Raw genomic sequence first — 17,616 nt, 5'->3', positions numbered from 1 at the left:
TACTAATGAAGATTACAATACTACTTTAAATTAAAGTTTAGCATGGTCAAACAAGTCTTTTATAGTTTAATATTTCATTAAGTACCAATTCCAGTCATCTGTACATGCGGCCAAGTTATTAAGAACAAATATATTTAAAAATTACATTGTAAAAAAATATATATATATTAAAAATAGCGTATTCCTCGCGAACACAGAAACGCACAAGTTACATAAGTATTTTCATATTATAAGCAGTCTGTTTTACTTCATTTCTTAATTCTTTTTTGCTTTATAATTAGTTTAATGTAACACCTGAGTCCTTTTCAGTAACATGTATGATACATGATAAAGCTGCTAGTAATTTGGACACCAGTTTAACTTTTCAATCGTCAAGTAATTGGAACTTCAAAATACATTTAACTCACCCTACAAATACTGTAGCTGTAGTTTTAGTGAATGTTTCCTTGCAAATATGTCAATAACCTCCTCTGGTTTTACTTGGTAATTGTCTTTATGGATGTTCAGGAGAGCCAAACCAATCAATCATTCATTACCTATTGTAGATCTAAGGTAGGTCTTGATTTTTCGCAGATTGGAGAATGAACGCTCAGCTGTAGCCGTTGTGACTGGACACTGGAATCACACACAACAGGTGAAGCAAACTTCTAATGTTCGGATACAAGGAAGAAAATTTGTACGCCTCTGCTGGATTATCTGGGGTAGATTTTTCCAATAACCAGAATTGTCTCGATAACTTGATTTGATTGATTGATTTGGTGTTTTAAGTCCACTTTATGCACAGTAAGGCTAATCAGGACTGGACCTATCGAACCCGGGACCCCTTGATTACAAGGCTCTCCATAACTTGAGTTCCCCTTCTAATGCTAAAATAGACTGCACATCATCTTCATAAAATTTAGCTGCCTCAATTATATCTTCAGCTGGGTTATCTTCTTCAACAATGAATTTCGGAATTACTTTCTGTAGAGTGCTTAAGACTTCAATCTGGTTTCTTTGAAATCTATAATCAAATTCAGATATTAAATAATCCAGAAAAGGGATGAACACAACACATCTGAAATAATCGATGACATTCTTTGAGGGAATATTTGACCTATGTCTTTGGTTCTGTGCAATTCTTGGGATTTTTACATCAACATTCAGCTCTTCAGCAAGTGCTTTACTTTCCTGAAAGACTTGATCAAACTCTTGAGCACTGTTCTTTCTTATATCCAATAGAGATGAGTAAACAATGTAAAGTAAAGATGAGAACATTGTTGAATAAGTGGGAGCTTAGTTCTGATCGCACCACCTGCTTATAGTGTTGGGTAGGATAATGTGCTTTAAACCTTACTTTTACGCCCTTTGATTCTTTCATGGCGGAACAAAGAACAGGGAGAGACTTTACAAACGATTTATGAAAGAAACATAGTCGATGTTCGAGAGGCACAAACTTTCAACGATGTTCGGGGACACCAACTTACAATGGTGTATGGGGGCACCAACTTTCAACAATGCACAGGGAGCACCAACTTCAAATTATATTCGGCACTCAGCAATTTTTAACGATATACGGGGTGCACCACTTTTCAAAAGTGTACACATTTTCTTGTTATAAACCCTCCCAACATTCCCATATTCTTTATTCGTCAGTTGTGATGCCTCTATGTTGAGAAATTTTTGGTGGGTCCGGACACACACTATATACGCTAGGTTTCGTACCCGTCAATACGATAAAACAGTGAGATGAAAGGAGGTTTTTCTTTCTTCGACTGAACTCTCATCAATGCTTTTGCTCCCCTTAATTAGAGGGTCTGCGCATGCCTATACCAGTCCCGATTAACCTTACTGTGCATAAAGTGGACTTAACTCAACCCAAGTGATACGTGACACTTTTCCCCTGTTGCGTGTTGTTTGTCGCTTATCGATTTAGTAAGAGAGTTTTCAGTCCAAAGCTACTATTGGTGAGCCCAACTTAAGAGTTCAGTATGGGGCTTATGGGGACAGTGTTGCCGCATGGTGCGCAGTGGAAGAAGGCTCCGGCGTGCATCGAACTTCTGCTATAGTACACGCCGCAACAAAAGTTAGTGATTAACGGAACGGGTACTGTTCAATACAAGAATACAAATCCTTTCGCCATGATTTAATGGGAAGCTGTTCTTTCATGCGGCTGTGGTACAGAGTAATGACGGTCCATGGAGGGAGATTTGCAAATAACTGTTCCCGAATATACTTGTCATACGTCTTGCTGTCCATTTCATTGTGTACGTTGGCCGTGTTTTTTCCCTTTAAGTCCACTTTTTACACAGAAAGGCTAATCAGGACTGGACCTACAGTTTAAACTGGGATCCGAACCACTATATGCCTCCAAAGGGTATCAAACCAGGACGTTACCACTGTGCCATCGGGGAGGCCTGTTTCACATTTATCGGCACACTGTTTTGTTTGAGACAAAACCGTGTTCATTACCGACATGCACCAAAGCAAATCTCCCCCCCCCCCCGACCTGTAAGTGCTCGCAAACAACTCGTAAGGCCGCACAGAAAGTCTTGTTGTGTCTTTATTGTCTTGTCCCTCTATTCGTTTTGCACAGCAGCAGCTCGACAGTCATAGGCGGGTCTAGATTATTTTTTTCTGGGACGTGCATAGAATATGCTGTAAGCATTACGTAATATTGGAAATATAATGTGCAGATTTGCAACTTATTCGACACATCAAAGAGTGCCCTTATATCAGTGTTGTGCCCAGTGTTTTCGAAGGGGGAGGGGGTAGTACGTATACTTTTTAGTAGCTGATCCTCATATGCCATCTTCTCCTGCTGTTGACCCTCTTCTTTTAGGAATACTTATCCAAGGGGGAGTTATGACCAGCATATACGCCCATTGGACACGTCACGTCATTCACATCAATATAATTGCAAGGGTTCGTTCTAGGTGTAATTTGTGGTCAGATTAACTAATCGGAACTGAGCCTTCAATGTATAATTCATCCTAGAATGTACCTCCACCAGGAAACTGAACCCAGGGTCCTTCGATTATAAGGGGATAGCATTAGCAGAATTTCCGTCGTCGCATTATAATCAAGTGATCCAGGGTTCGATACCTGCTGGAGGCACATAGTACTTCGTATCTCACATAAAACTGTAGGTCCAGTCCCAACTAACCTATCTGCGCATAAAATTGGACTTAAAACTCAATCAATCAATTATTAGTAGAGGTGTGAAATAAAAGGAGTTCTATTGAATTTTTACTCATATGAAGGATAATTACAGAAAGGAGACTGACATTCTTTTAACTATCTAGGAAAAATGGCTCGATCATTTTTTTTTATCTTTTAATATAACGCTCTCAATACTTTTCATAATTCTTAATCATCATTTTGGGAGGGGCAAGTGAACCTCCTCCCGAAAAATCCGGCAATGTATTATATACAATGTGCCTGCGAAGTTTCGCTGCACATCGCCTCGTATTAAAGTTATATTCGAAGTCGTTACCTCTTGACGTTATTTCTGCTCGTTTGGTGTTGCAAGAGGACCTTTAATCGCTTCGCTATTAATTTTGTAAACAGTTTTGAACGAAATTCCAGTCGTTTCAGCATTTTCGCTTGCAGTCCAACTAACACTTTTACCGGGATTTTTCTGCTTGAAGTATATTTATATTTATTACAATTTGTCTCTCTTTACTTGTAAGACTCTGGACACTTTTATGCTTGATAATACCACCCTTTGCCATTTTGCTGTTGTAGAATAATTATAATAATAAATTCCTTCAAGAAATACCCAAAATGAGAAAGCGCGTACGCAAACAACAAACCAACAGTTCACGAACTTTTGCCTGGCCATTCCCCGCCCCCTTCCCTCTTCCCAACACGTGTTTGCAGCAAGTGGCAACCGTCGGACGGCTGTTAGTTTTAACTCCCCAAATCGCGGTAAACACAAGAAAGGAAAACGTCTTGTTTTGATGGTCCGAATTGCAAAAGAAGATGTAAACCATCAAAGCCTTACATTTCCTCTGGTTTTTGCTTATTTATTATTTTCTCTTCGAATGATAACGACTTTTGTTTCTGACAGAAACACACTTGTTTAGGGGTGGTGATCTCAAAAGTAAAAGCCCATAAGGGCCCATACTGAACTCTTAACTTGGGCTCCACTATAGTAGCGCGCGTGTTTCAAGGAGCTTTCAGACCGAAGCGACAAGCAACATGGGGATTTTGACACGGTCAGCTCCAGTCTGTAAAAAACATTCACATGAGCGACCACCAGACTGAGATATCGAGAAACACCCAAGTCCGAGCGACAAGAAAGCGACCAACGAGATATGCTGCTTGACGTGTCACTTCGGTACAAAAGATTGCATTTATTTCTGAAGATTTGTTTCCAAGTGACACGTGTCGCTTTGGTCTGAAAGATTGATTGATTGATTGATTTGCTTTATTTTACAACGCATTTTGTGCAACTTTTGGCTAATTTGCGAAGATGGAGATGAGTGATGATGATGAAATTGATGAATAAGCATTCACAAACATCCTTGCCCAGGCCTGGATTCGAACCTGGGACCCCTTTGGTCTGAAAGGATTTGTGATGTGGGCCTGCGTGTAAACAATAAAGTTTGCAATCTTGTGGAAGGAATGGGCGTATGCTATAATCCGGACACAAACATGGTGACAAAATACATGAAGCACCACTATTTCCAGTGGCAAAAGAAGATTAAATTCCTACAAAGAAAGAAAGGCACTCGTAGTCAGTGGCGCAGCACACTTTACTCTGCCAACTTACACCCGCAAGAAAATATTCGGCGCCCTAGGTGAAACAAACGAAATAAAAAAATGTCAGGAAAGTAGCTTCCGAAAACTATATCAGCATGATACGAATCTCTCCGATAAATAACGGAAGAGGAAATTTGAAAATTCTTCTTTTTCTTCACTATAGTGGCACACCCAGAATTCCTTCTTGGAGGAGGCTTCATGCCTCCAAATATTTAGTGCATGATATTTTGTATTTTTGCTTCATACATTTCTTTTAAAAACAATTAGGTTACACAGAGAAAAAAAAGTTAAAAATAACAAAAAGAATGTTTCTCCTAACCAAATCTTTCTTAAAATATGCGATTCTTGATAAATCACTAAGTATATCGTAGCATGTCCAAACAATGAATTCTTTATTTTTTGGATCATCTTTTCCACCACCCCTTTCCAATGAGTTGTATTTGTCCCTTTCCTTCCCATAGAGGATGGAGTACCATTTTACTACATACAAGATTGTACAGTCCTTACCAAAAGTTTAAGACCACCAACTTTTTTCATATACAGAAGGTCGCTCGCGATCTCTGAGGACAATGTTGGAAGGGTGATAAGTTCATGAAAACCCATGTCGCCACCAACGATCATGCTCAATTGGAAAACCAGCATTCCTCACTATAGCCCGACAACGGAATTTCCATTGCAACAGACTTTTCCGAAGAGTTATCATGTCCAATTTTTCCCACTCCTCCTGACAGGCTTTCCAGAGGCCATTGAGAGTGCGTGGACGTCTCTTTCCTAAGGCCCGTTTTAGGAGTCCAAATGCACAGAAGTCCATGGGTGACCCATCTGGCGCCTTGACCGGAATGTCGCTGTAAGGAATTGCACGGATGCCACTCAGTGATGCCAAAAGCAGGGAAATTTCCCTCGGCACAGGGAAATTTGATGGTGAAAAGGGAAAAGGGAAATTTAATGAAAAATAGCTAAAAAACAGGGAAATTTAAACTTACATTTTCGTTCTTTTAAAAAGTTCGAAAATATTTTTTTTCAGCGTGTACTTTTTCCAAATGAATAGTTAGCAACAGTGACACTTTTCAGTAAGCTTTCTTTCTCCCTGTTATAGATGACCGTGACCGATCAGTCTTATATTTGTCGCGTTTCCTAGAAAGGCCTCAAGGCACGAGCCGCGCTGCACCTGGAAAGAATTTGGGATGCGATTTTCAACTTCTTTCCTTGTTCCATCCATCATTTCAGAACGTGTCTTAGTGTCTGTGTGTGTGAGTTTGTGTGTCCTGTGTCGTTGCAAGGAGAATGGAAGGGGTGACTGAAGCTACCTGCAATTCCCAAAAAAGGTTAGAAAATGTCGTGGGGATTTATCTGCGGATGGAAAGATATCTGGGAAACATGTGAAAAAATTTCGAATTGAGTGGCAGGAAGACCCGCAATTCAAAGGCTGGCTACAACCAGTTAAAGGTTGTGTACGTGCGTAGCTTTATGGTTTTCATAAATATTTATTAATAATAATATTTGTTCCTCAGGCAAAACGGGCGTCAAAAGAAAAATATTAACAGCAGGCCCCTAGCTAAGCTTTGACAATGGGTGGGTTTGAAAGTCCGATAATCATTGCGCCGCAGACGATTTTTCTTTTTGGTTTGAGGATGTTTTCAATACATTAGTGTTTTATTTTAAAAATCAAATTTTTATTTTAGGATAATTATATTATGAAACTGTGATCAGTTTCTAGTATTTTATTCAATGGGGGTTTGAACCCACTAAACCCCCTTATATATGGTCCTGATTAACAGTTATAGTAATACAAAGATACAGCTTCAAATGTGTTTTGAAAATAGAGGGAAATTTAGGTCGAAAAAGGGAAATTTTACACTGGTAAAAGGGAAATCCTGCATTCGGAGATTGGCAACACTGATGCCACTTTCCACCTCCATTCGCTGTAAGAATAGACGAGTCGAAAGGGAGGTATGGCTGGATGCTTTATCTTGGTGCACCCAGACCTGGTTTTCGGCCTCCGCATACAGTGCCGGGACATCTATGTTATAAATGAGTGTTAAAACCTCATCCTGATAGTACGTGGAGTTCACCTTCACATTATTAGCTACACGGCGAATTGCTAGCTTGCCATTATAGCAGTATCCAGCGATGATCATGAAACCCCGTGGAAAACTTTCCTGGCATTCTCGATACAATGTTTGATAATTATTTTTGTCGCGAGGGCGGTAGTAAATCGCGCGGGGTTTGTGACAGTCACTAAGGTATAGACATATGTTTTTTCTAATGTCACCACATTTTTCCATCCCCCCCCCCCTGCAAGATAGGTCTCATAGACCTTTCTAGCGTTCATGCGACGTTCCGCAATGTGACGAGGCAACAGCTTATGAACTCGCCGCTTATGCCGCATTTCTAGTTGCAGGTCCTTCTTGATTATGGTGTTCACTGTTGACACAGACATTCCCAACTTACGTGCGATGCTCCTTTGGGGGGCAGGGTTACTACCTGACACAAGGGCCTTCACTTTTCTCACTATGTCCGGTGTACGACTCGTAGCTGCTCGTGGATTTGCCTGTTTCTTCCCCGGTGGAATTAGGCCTAGTCGGCCTTTGCCTTTTTTGTTCAATACCGCACCGATCCCGTTCTTCGATATCACAAAACCACGCTTCTTGCACATTTCTTTGATTGCCGAATAGCTATATTTAGCATCGGAAAGGGCTGTTATGTAGCCCTCCCAGTATGGTTCAATTTTCTTCGGCATCGTTGTAGGTAAATGGCACAACACTCTGCACACGCGTTCTCGGTACTGACGTGACTCAGCATGCACCGTTTGGACGGACTGACGTTGATAACAGGGCCGCCAGCGGCTTTCAAAATCGTCACCAGAGATCCCGAACAACCTTCTGTAAATTAAACCTGACCGAAAGTTTTTGTACAATTATGGAGTGAAATTGTATGGAAGTATTATAGTGTATGAGGTATATATTGCCGAAAAAATATTGGTCTATGTCTTGTAGTTCTTGAGATACGAAAGTGGAAAATCAAATTTCTTAACTGAAAAATCCATCATTTTGAAGTGCAGATGAATGTGTATACACGTAACCGACGTCGTTATGACAGTACTGAATTTTATCTAATATTGTGGAAAATAAACGAAGGTTTTGGCGCAAAAACATCCAAAAACATCCAAAAACATTTTCTCGTGTTTTATATTTTTTTTTCTAAATTCGCAAAAGAAAAAAAATACAGCGAAAGCTGAGATGTCTTCAGATAAAAACATCTTCCTCAGCGACTGCGCTGGAGTGAACAAATTTTATGTCATTAGTTGAAATATATGTCAATAGATGGCGCAGAAAAAACATACAGTATGTAACATTGTTATTCGTACACATAGAATTTCCGAGGAAAAAATGTTATATCTACTAGTAAATATAATCATTTTCATACGTACCTGGAAATTAATGTTAATGAAGGTTTCACCAACAAATGTCAATAAAAATGTATGTTCAAAGTTTATAAACAGACATTTAATTTGTGTGAAAAGATAAAAACATGCTGTTTCATGCAACATTTTTATTCGTACAGGCAAGAGTTTCAATCTTCCTCGCATACAGCGCCACCGCTATTCGGGAGAACTGCTTCGTAACAAGTTTGAACATGCAGGCGCGCTCCCCGTCAAGCGGAATGCTGGCGTAGGTATTGTTGTAGGCCTATCGTCTATCTGTCAGAGTGTTCGAAATGGGCAAGGTGAAGGAAGTTAGTTCCGATCTGAAGGATGTTATTATAAATTTGGCCCTTAGAGGTTATTCGTTAAGAAAATTTGGACAAACAGTCAATAAATCACACTCCACAGTTCAATACATAATTAGTAAACAAATTTAGAGAGGAAGGTTCCACACCAGAATGTACCGAGAAAACTAAAAGAGAGACGGTGAATAAACGTGATGAACGCTTTATTTTAAAAAGAGTGTGAGAAAACCCTAGACTAAGTGTTCCTCAGTTACGACCGTTAGTAGAAAATGTTGCTGGCAAGATGATGTCCGATCAAACTGTCCGACGTGCCTTGTGGAAGCATGGATATCATGGCAGAATACCACGGAAGAGGCCGTATGTATACATAATGTGAATCGCAGGAATAGACTTTCATTCGCGAAAGAGCACATCCACAAGGACCAAGAATTGTGGGATAGTGTCATATGGTCAGACGAGTCCAATATTAATATATACGGGTCAGATGGGATAAATAGGGTCTGGATAAAATCAAATAAAGACAATGATCACATTAACACAGTTCTAACAGTTAAACACGGTGGTGGGTCATTAATGATTTGGGATTGTATGTCGTCCAAAGGTGTTGGTACAATCCAGTTTATTGATGGTATCATGGATGCATATGTCTATTTGGACATATTGAAGAACAATGTAAAGCAGAGTGCCCAAAAAATGGAAATGCCGCCTATCTACAGATATCAACAAGACAATGACAGTAAGCATAAGGCGCGAGTTAACATGAATTGGCTAATATGGAATGTGCCCAAACTACTACAAACACCAGCTCAAAGTCCAGACTTAAATCCCATTGAGCATTTATGGGCAATTTTAAAGAGGCGAGTCCATAAAGCAGGCGTCAAGTCCAAACAAGAGTTGAAAACTGTTGTGCAAGCCGAGTGGAATAAAATATGCTCTGAAACATGTCGGAAACTGGTTAATTCTATGAAGAACAGGTAAAAGTAAAGTGAGGAAGGCGTATAGGGGGTGTGGGGGTAACGCCCCACACTTTCTTGATCCGGTCATGAGTGGAGGTGATGTGATCAGCATCACGCCCCTGACCGCCTTTAACCCCCAGGTTTCCCTCAGGTACATGAAGAACGGGTGCCAAGCAGTAATTACAGCCAAAGGATACGCATCAAAGTATTAGAACTGCAGTCAATTTGCTCTGAATATACTTTTATATTTTATATTATTAGGTGTACGAATAGAAAAGTTGTACAAAAAAATGGCATGTTTCTCTTTCAGTTTCATTTAATTTGTTATTGTCAGTGGAGGTGATGTGATCAGCATCACGCCCCTGACCGCCTTTAACCCCCAGGTTTCCCTCAGGTACATGAAGAACGGGTGCCAAGCAGTAATTACAGCCAAAGGATACGCATCAAAGTATTAGAACTGCAGTCAATTTGCTCTGAATATACTTTTATATTTTATATTACTAAGTGTACGAATAGAAAAGTTGTACAAAAAATGGCATGTTTCTCTTTCAGTTTCATTTAATTTGTTATTGCTATTGGTTATACAGAATTTGGGTAAGATTTTATGTTCCTAATGATATTAGTTATTGAATTGTAAAGAAACAATTTCAAAAGAGTGTATTTCCTTTCAGATATTAAAGCATTTTCTTTGAAAATCCGTCTGTACGAATAAGAATGTTACTTACTGTATCTCGAGTAGCAGCATTGTGCAAGTCCAAACCTGTTTTCGTTACTCTTGATAATAAACAGGCTGTTTGAATCGCAAGGTACATGATAATGGGGAAAAAATCTGTGCCCGTGGCCGTGAAATGGCAAATAATTGGTATGTACAGGTGCAATAGCTCTCATAGAGAAATTGCAGTCGCATTGAATGTGAGTATAACCTGCGTGGCGAACACAATAAACAAATTCTTCGTGTAGCCATACACCAGCCAAAGAATGTCCAGGAACTTAGTGAACAGATTTCCGAAGCATGGAATAAGATTACGCCCCAAGAATGCCAGAAATTGGTGTGGATGAGAAAACGTGTGCAAATATGCTTGAAACTTAAAGGTGGGCCTATTGACTATTAAAATTTCACACTACATTCATTTAATTTCAGGAGAAATGTTTGTTTCCAAGTATATTTTCAAAGTTCAGATTTAATGATTTTACAAATTGTACTTTAGTTGCATCTTTTAGTTATAAGTGCATTAATATGCCCTTACACTTTCTTGATCTTGATGTACCTTTCAATAACATTACATAATAATTCCAATTTTGTATTAAAGTGTTTATTTCATGAAAAGCACTCGCATATGTACTTTTTTCTGTTTGTCTGAAAAAAAACATGACAATGTTGTCTTTTGGTAGGGTCTCTAGTATATTTATCGGACGTTTTAAATCATATAAAAAAAACACCATATTAAAATATTTTGCGAAATACTGCAATTGACTGGAAGTAACTTAAAAAGTACCCTAAAAGTATAAATTAGCTGTACATTTCATTATAAGCTTAATTTAAGAACATTAATTTCTGATATTATTTTAATAATTAAGTAGAGATTAAGTAAACAAAATGATAATTTGATAGTTGCAGATAAGTACTGACATCTATTGACGTTCTTGGAAAATTATTATTCAGTTGTCCGTATAATAGCTTTCAGATCTGCATATCTCTTTTGGACCGACAACAAGAGCATCGAAGCAGGTACAGACGAAAATTTAAAAAAGTAATATTTTTTTTCAAATAACATTGTCAACCCTTCCTAGAATCAATCAATCATTCTGCACTGTGCAGGGACGAAGTTAGGTTGATCAGTTCTGGTGTTTAATAGGTGTTTAAAGACGAGATCTTGTATTTTCGTAGTTGTTCGCCGTTTCTGATAAAGGCACACTGCAAAGTTTATTCACGTAAGAGCAATTTAACAAGATGTACAGTGCAAATTGTCCTCCTTCGAGGCCGTGCGGTCTAAGACTCTGTGCTTTGGACTCCGACTGCAGGACAGCATGGGTTCGAGTCCGTCTAGGTTCAGTCTCTGGGTTTGCAGCCTGTGTATAGGACCGGTGGCATGTTTATTATTCTGATTTAACGATACGTGTGATACAGAAAACACACAAGTATTAAAAATCACATACTGTGCTCGTTATTTACAGAAAAATGTACTTAAAATTTACGTAATTGAACTCAAATATTAAAAAAATAGAACTGGATTTTAAAATTCAGTCGCCAGATGAAAATTTTCGACGTCCTGTATTTTTCTACACCTGTATATGTATATGATTTTTATTTTACCCCTCAAATTTGAATGGAGTTGTCGCTAATCTCAGTACACGTAAACGTAAACTTGTACTCTACGGTACTAACATTACTATTTTTTTCTTAATTAACGATTTTTTCAATAGCGTATAAAAAATGAATCTATAAACATTGTTTTTCTTTTAGGTAGAGCTGAAGGATATTGTTGAAAAGCACGAGAGAGGCCTCTACTTGCCAATGGACAACAGTGCTAACTGCTCCTTCACAGTGAGTCAATTGAAAAGAGTGGACATGGCAAGAATGCTGTTGAAACAAAGCAAAGTGCTCATCCTTGAAGAAGCCACAGCCACTGTGGATCCAGGGTAAGCGAGAATAAATTCCTCCTTATATTCTTCTTGTTAGCATCTTCCTTAGTATGAGCACTAGCATACGTGTGTAAAAGTGAATATCACGTAGCCGCGTTTAGGTATAAAATATTTAGTTATTACCATTTTTAACCTTGGTTTAAAAATTGTTAAAATACAACAATGGTAATCGGGGGCCATTTTAACGCAAGTTTGCATTTCCAATTTTAATTTTCTCGAGTTCCTTACAACTTTTATTGGGAAATTTTGATTCTCTCAACATTTTTCGAGGAGCTGCGTACGTCAGTGTATATGAGTGCGTCCTAGATTACGCCGGCTTTAGACGAAAACATTTCCTTTAACATTTTTGCTAGCATAAATACTACGTAAATGCTTCCAAAAATCTTATAACAGATAGTACTTTACACGAAAGCATTTTATGGAACATTTCTGTTACCTGTTTCAATTACAATGTACAATACATACAGCACGAAAGGCACGTCGAGCTACACCGTCAATGCTGTGTGCACGGTGCTTACAATTGAAAATGCTAAAATATTCATCCATTCGTGTACAGTAAACTTTGTAAAGTATGTACTTAATCAGTGCCATTCTTCTCTACCTTAAACCATTTATTACGAAGCGATATTCCTCTCGGTTGAATAGTTATCGTCGTTTGAAAGTGTGAAGTGATACGTTGTTTACATCTCACGCGACCGCCATTACATTTGCACCCGTCACCATGAAGTTGCTTCTGATTGGTTATGCTACGGAAATAGAGCCGGTTCTATCCTTAAAAAAATGCCATGAAATAACTATGCCATGGCATCTGAAATGCCATAACATTTCTCACTTTAGACGGTAGCATTTTGGTCATGGCATAAATGTTAAGGAAAATGCTTTCGTGTAAAGCGGGCCTTATGGTTACCAGATGTCCCTGTTTTTGTTTCTCCTTGAGATATATTTTGAATTTAGTCTCTATTCATCTCATCATACGATTAGAATCTGGCAGAACTGCTCCATTGTTGAAATGTATGTTCTTCAAGCTCTGTATCAAAATGAGCGAGTGTTTATTGTCGATGCGAAGACGCGACGAGAAGGACAGGAGGATGTCGATGCAGAGAGCGATTTATTTGGTTTATTTTACTTCCCATTTATGCCACTTTTGGTTAATCACGAAGGTGATGAGTAGAGCCAGGATTTTTATGTAATATCAAAGTACAAATTATGTACATAAATATGTAACAATAATTGATAAAATATGTACCTAAATATGTAACATTAATTGATAAAATATGTACCAAAATATGTATTATCAAAAGGATATGTAGCTAAATATGTAGTATCATAGAATATGTAATATTAATAATAATCGCGTATCCAAACAATTTCAAGAATTCTGCTAGATATTTATTTTATTTGAACATATTCAACATAATTTTAATGACATAAGTTGTTCAAATTAAAATTTGTATCCAATTTATAAACTCAATAAAGCACAACTGCGTGTACATATTTAAGAAATCAATTTTGTCAAGTATTAATTACTTTTCACATCGCAAATTATTGTAGACCATATAAATATGTAAGAGAGCTCTTCGTAACTTTTGAAACAATCTAAAAAAAATGCATCTACAGAAAGAACAATCGAATGAAAGTACATAGCTTCTTTTGTACTTTTTGTACAAGGGAACATATTGCGTAAATCTATACGTACAGGAAAGAAAGTAGCTTTCTTGTCCACTCTACCGATACCATGTTTCTAGGTGCTAGCCTTACCTAAAAACGAAACGAGAATATGTAACCATAAAGAGGGGAGGGAGAACCGCCAACACGTAATCATAGCCTTTCGACACACTAAATGTAAGATAACTTCTGTCGATACTACACTTTGAAAGAACTGGAAATGATACTTAACGGCTTGACTATTTACTTGGTCATCTTGAAACTGCTACCATACACTGACGATGTTGCTGTGTTCAGCTTTAATCCACACTACTTAGAGTGCCACACACGTAAATTTGCCGTTGCGTAGAAACGTATTTTCGTTTCGTCTCCCTCTCTCTTAGCATCACGTGTTCTACCCTGCTCGAAAACCTTCGCTATTGTTGCCATATTGTCATTCCATTCCTGGACACACTCGCGCAAACTTCATTGAAAACAATTGAACAGCGCTCCAGCTCGCGGTTCCCACCGGTCAGCAGGGACGGCAATGTGGCAATATAGCACGGCGTAGTCGTTGCTTCTTTTATGCAGTGCATGTTCATTGGCTAGCTAGTAACTAGTGTTGCCAACTGTAATAATGAAGCACTATTTCTGTCACGGAAGGGGAAAGCAGGTAAAGTGGCGGTGAGTTTTGTTGGATTGGAAGCACCATATTTTTATTTTATACTAAGTATTTGACCGGTTTGACGTTGTGTGCGTGTATTGCGTGTGTTTATGTAAAAGTGTGTGTTTGCTAATGAACGTTAAATTCCATAATGCCTCCAGTTCTGTCGAAGTTGAAATCAAAAACCTTGCATAGCCAAGCTCGGGAAATTCTAAGCAACGTGCACGAGTTCATGAAGGAGGAAGCCAGTCATGGTGTTAGCATCCCAATAAAGCATTTTGGCAAGAGAGCAGCGAACAGCAGCAACAAATTGTTCATATTTCATAATTTTGGAATTATTCAAAATAAATAAATTATGTGGCTCCAACATCATTTCAACTCTGGCTCCGGCACGTGTTCTTGTAGAAATTGCATAGAGGAGGCTGTCATTTTTGCTGCTTAATGCGATACATATTGTTCTCTGTGTTAAAATTGCCATGCTTTGATGGGTGACCAAGTTCATAGCAGGGCCGGCGGAAGGGGAGGGCGAACCGTCCCATCGCCCAGAGCGGCAAAATTTGAAGAGAAGAAAAAAATAAGCCTATTGAAAACTGTGATCGAGCGAGATATTCTTTTGCGCTGAATAGTATTGAAATAGCATAAGAAGTCTCATTATTTATTTTATATTTTGATGTTTTAGTTAGGAATATATTGATTTTCAATTTTCCGTTGCTGCGTAATGACCGGGGGGGTCGAAATAGAGCGGCATCTGCCGCCACCTCCCAGGGAGGCAAAATGACTAGCGCCGGCCCTGGTTCATAACAAAAGAAAAAGCCGCGCAGCTTATCGTCTAGTGGCAGTATATGTACTTGTTATTGTTGTGGAAGCCGGCATCCTTTGTAAATGTACAACAAAGGCAACCGACTGTCGCCGATCTCAGAGAGGAAATAATAATACTGCTTCAGGAGGAGTGTTATGGTGCAATTGTAGCGGTTTAACACGTTGGCATGTTATTATCTGCCGTTGCAGTTCCATACCAGTGTATACGGGTTTTGGGAGTGAAAAGTTAGAACGCCACCAGTGCATTGATGCAATGAAAAATAATATATATATTTTTTTATTTTGTTTGAAATCACTCAAATAAGGAATCGTATGAAGAAGTCTTCTTTGCAGCATTTTTGGTAATTTTACTTATGTGTTAGTTCATATTTTGCGAATTTTTAGTCCATATGTATGTAGCTACATACATAGTCACTTGTTAGTACATATTAATCCTAGTCCTGGTATAATGCATGACGTTTAAAACTCAACGTTAGATAGACCTGAATTCTCTAATTTTATTGTTGTACGTAACAGCTGTGCATCGGCGCACCGCAGCGATTTTTCTATCTGCTCCATTAGCAACACTGCTTCTTTAGTTCTGTCGCGCATTGCACGGCAGAATTATCTGCGCTGGACTCTACAGCTTCTTGAAGATGTAGCAATGGAGTGGCAGTGTGGAGCAACGACAGCATTACAAAATAACAATGTCAATATCAAAATATATTTTTTTTTGAATGATGTGGCTCCCAAATCTTTGATAGACACCCAGTAGCCCAACCACACCAGAAAATCTGACACCTCACCCGCAACTACCAGATTTATCCCAGGGTGCGATGGGATGGGACGGGAGGGATTTCTCCCTCACCAAAAATCTCGGCCTCAAAAATTCTCCCCACCAAAAATTTCCCGAGAGGGAGTTTTTATTATAAGATGAACAATTAGATTTGACTTCAAATATACTTTACTAGGGATAATATTGAAAACATACACCATCTCTTCAAGCGATCATTAACAGATCTATACTAATAGCAACATAAGCACAATAGAAGTAAAACAAGAATGCATGACAAATATAAACATGAAATCTAATTGCTTTACGTTAATAGAAAGCAAAAATTAAACAACAACAACTTCATTTCAACTATTACATAATAAAACTATTTCAATTATTTTGTAATTAATTGACATCTTTAACCAGTTAGTAAAGGAATTAGTTTGCTACTTTATAAATATCTGATATGTATAAAAGTTACAAATTAATTTTTTCTATGTATTAAATAATATATTTTTTAAAATATTTATTAATTTATTTTATATTTAATGACATAAATATATATGTCATATTATAATAATAATAATCATGGTGTATATTATATATATATATATATATATATATATATATATATATACAGGGTGACTGGTAATTAGATGTATTCCCTGAAAGGGGTTAAAGTAGAGACAATTTGCAATAAATTTGGTATGACACGAAGCGTACAAATTACTTAAATTACTTCCTTGTGACATCTGCTATCCAACAACGTACAAATGTTGCTAACATTCACATTTGTGTACAAGAAATAATACTTCATGCATCTTCATGTGAATGGAATCAATGAACAATACAATTAAAGAACATTACACGTCTTGCTCAAAGTGGGCACCTCCGTTACGAATGCAGGCACGCAGGTTTTACGGACATTTGTTCTCTTAACTCGGGATGTGATGGTGTCCTTGATGTGTTGACCAGCTGTTAAGATCCTCTCCCTGAGCTCTTCTTGCGAGTTTACCGGTGTATAGTCAAATCGATCGGGGGATCGAGCTGGGCAGTCATCATGCTGATAAATCATGTCACGTCTTGTAGCTAGAGGCACATCCTCTAACAACTTTGCCATGCCGTTACTCAAAAAATGTTCATAAGTGATGCCATTCAAGATTTGGGGCAGGAAAAATGGCTCGCTCAAATGATTGTTGATTACGCCCATCCATACTTCTGCCTGGGCATGCGACAGTGGCTGCATGAAAATTACCCAAAGAAATGGATTGGCCGAGGCGGACCGATTCCCTGGCCGGCTCGATTCCCCGATTTGAAGCCTTGCGACTTTTACATTTGGAGCCACATGACAAGACACCGGTAAACTCGCAAGAATAGCTCAGGGAGAGGATCTTAACAGCTGGTCAACACATCAAGGACACCATCACATCCCGAGTTAAGAGAACAAATGTCCGTAAAACCTGCGTGCCTGCATTCGTAACGGAGGTGCCCACTTTGAGCAAGACGTATAATGTTCTTTAATTGTATTGTTCATTGATTCCATTCAAATGAAGATGAATGAAGTATTATTTCTTGTACACAAATGTGAATGTTAGCAACATTTGTACCTTGTTGGATAGCAGATGTCACAAGGAAGTAATTTAAGTAATTTGTACGCTTCG

The 17,616-nt window shown here is 38.4% G+C and overlaps 1 protein-coding gene across 1 annotated transcript in view; it reads left to right on the top strand.

Moving 5' to 3' along the window:
• LOC145988067 (uncharacterized) overlaps positions 1-17,616 on the top strand; it is a 38,378-nt gene that overhangs the window by 5,815 nt on the left and 14,947 nt on the right. The window contains exon 4 of the mRNA XM_083122904.1: positions 11,896-12,071. Within this exon, the coding sequence (XP_082979030.1) occupies positions 11,896-12,071 (176 nt within the window). The remainder of the gene's footprint in view (positions 1-11,895; positions 12,072-17,616) is intronic.

The sequence above is a fragment of the Lepisma saccharinum genome, chromosome 5 (genome assembly GCF_977018435.1).
Source record: "Lepisma saccharinum chromosome 5, izLepSacc3.1, whole genome shotgun sequence".
Classification (NCBI taxonomy): Eukaryota; Metazoa; Arthropoda; class Insecta; order Zygentoma; family Lepismatidae; genus Lepisma; species Lepisma saccharinum.
The sequence above is the reverse complement of the archived record's forward strand: the minus strand, read 5'-3'. Positions and strand labels throughout refer to the sequence as shown.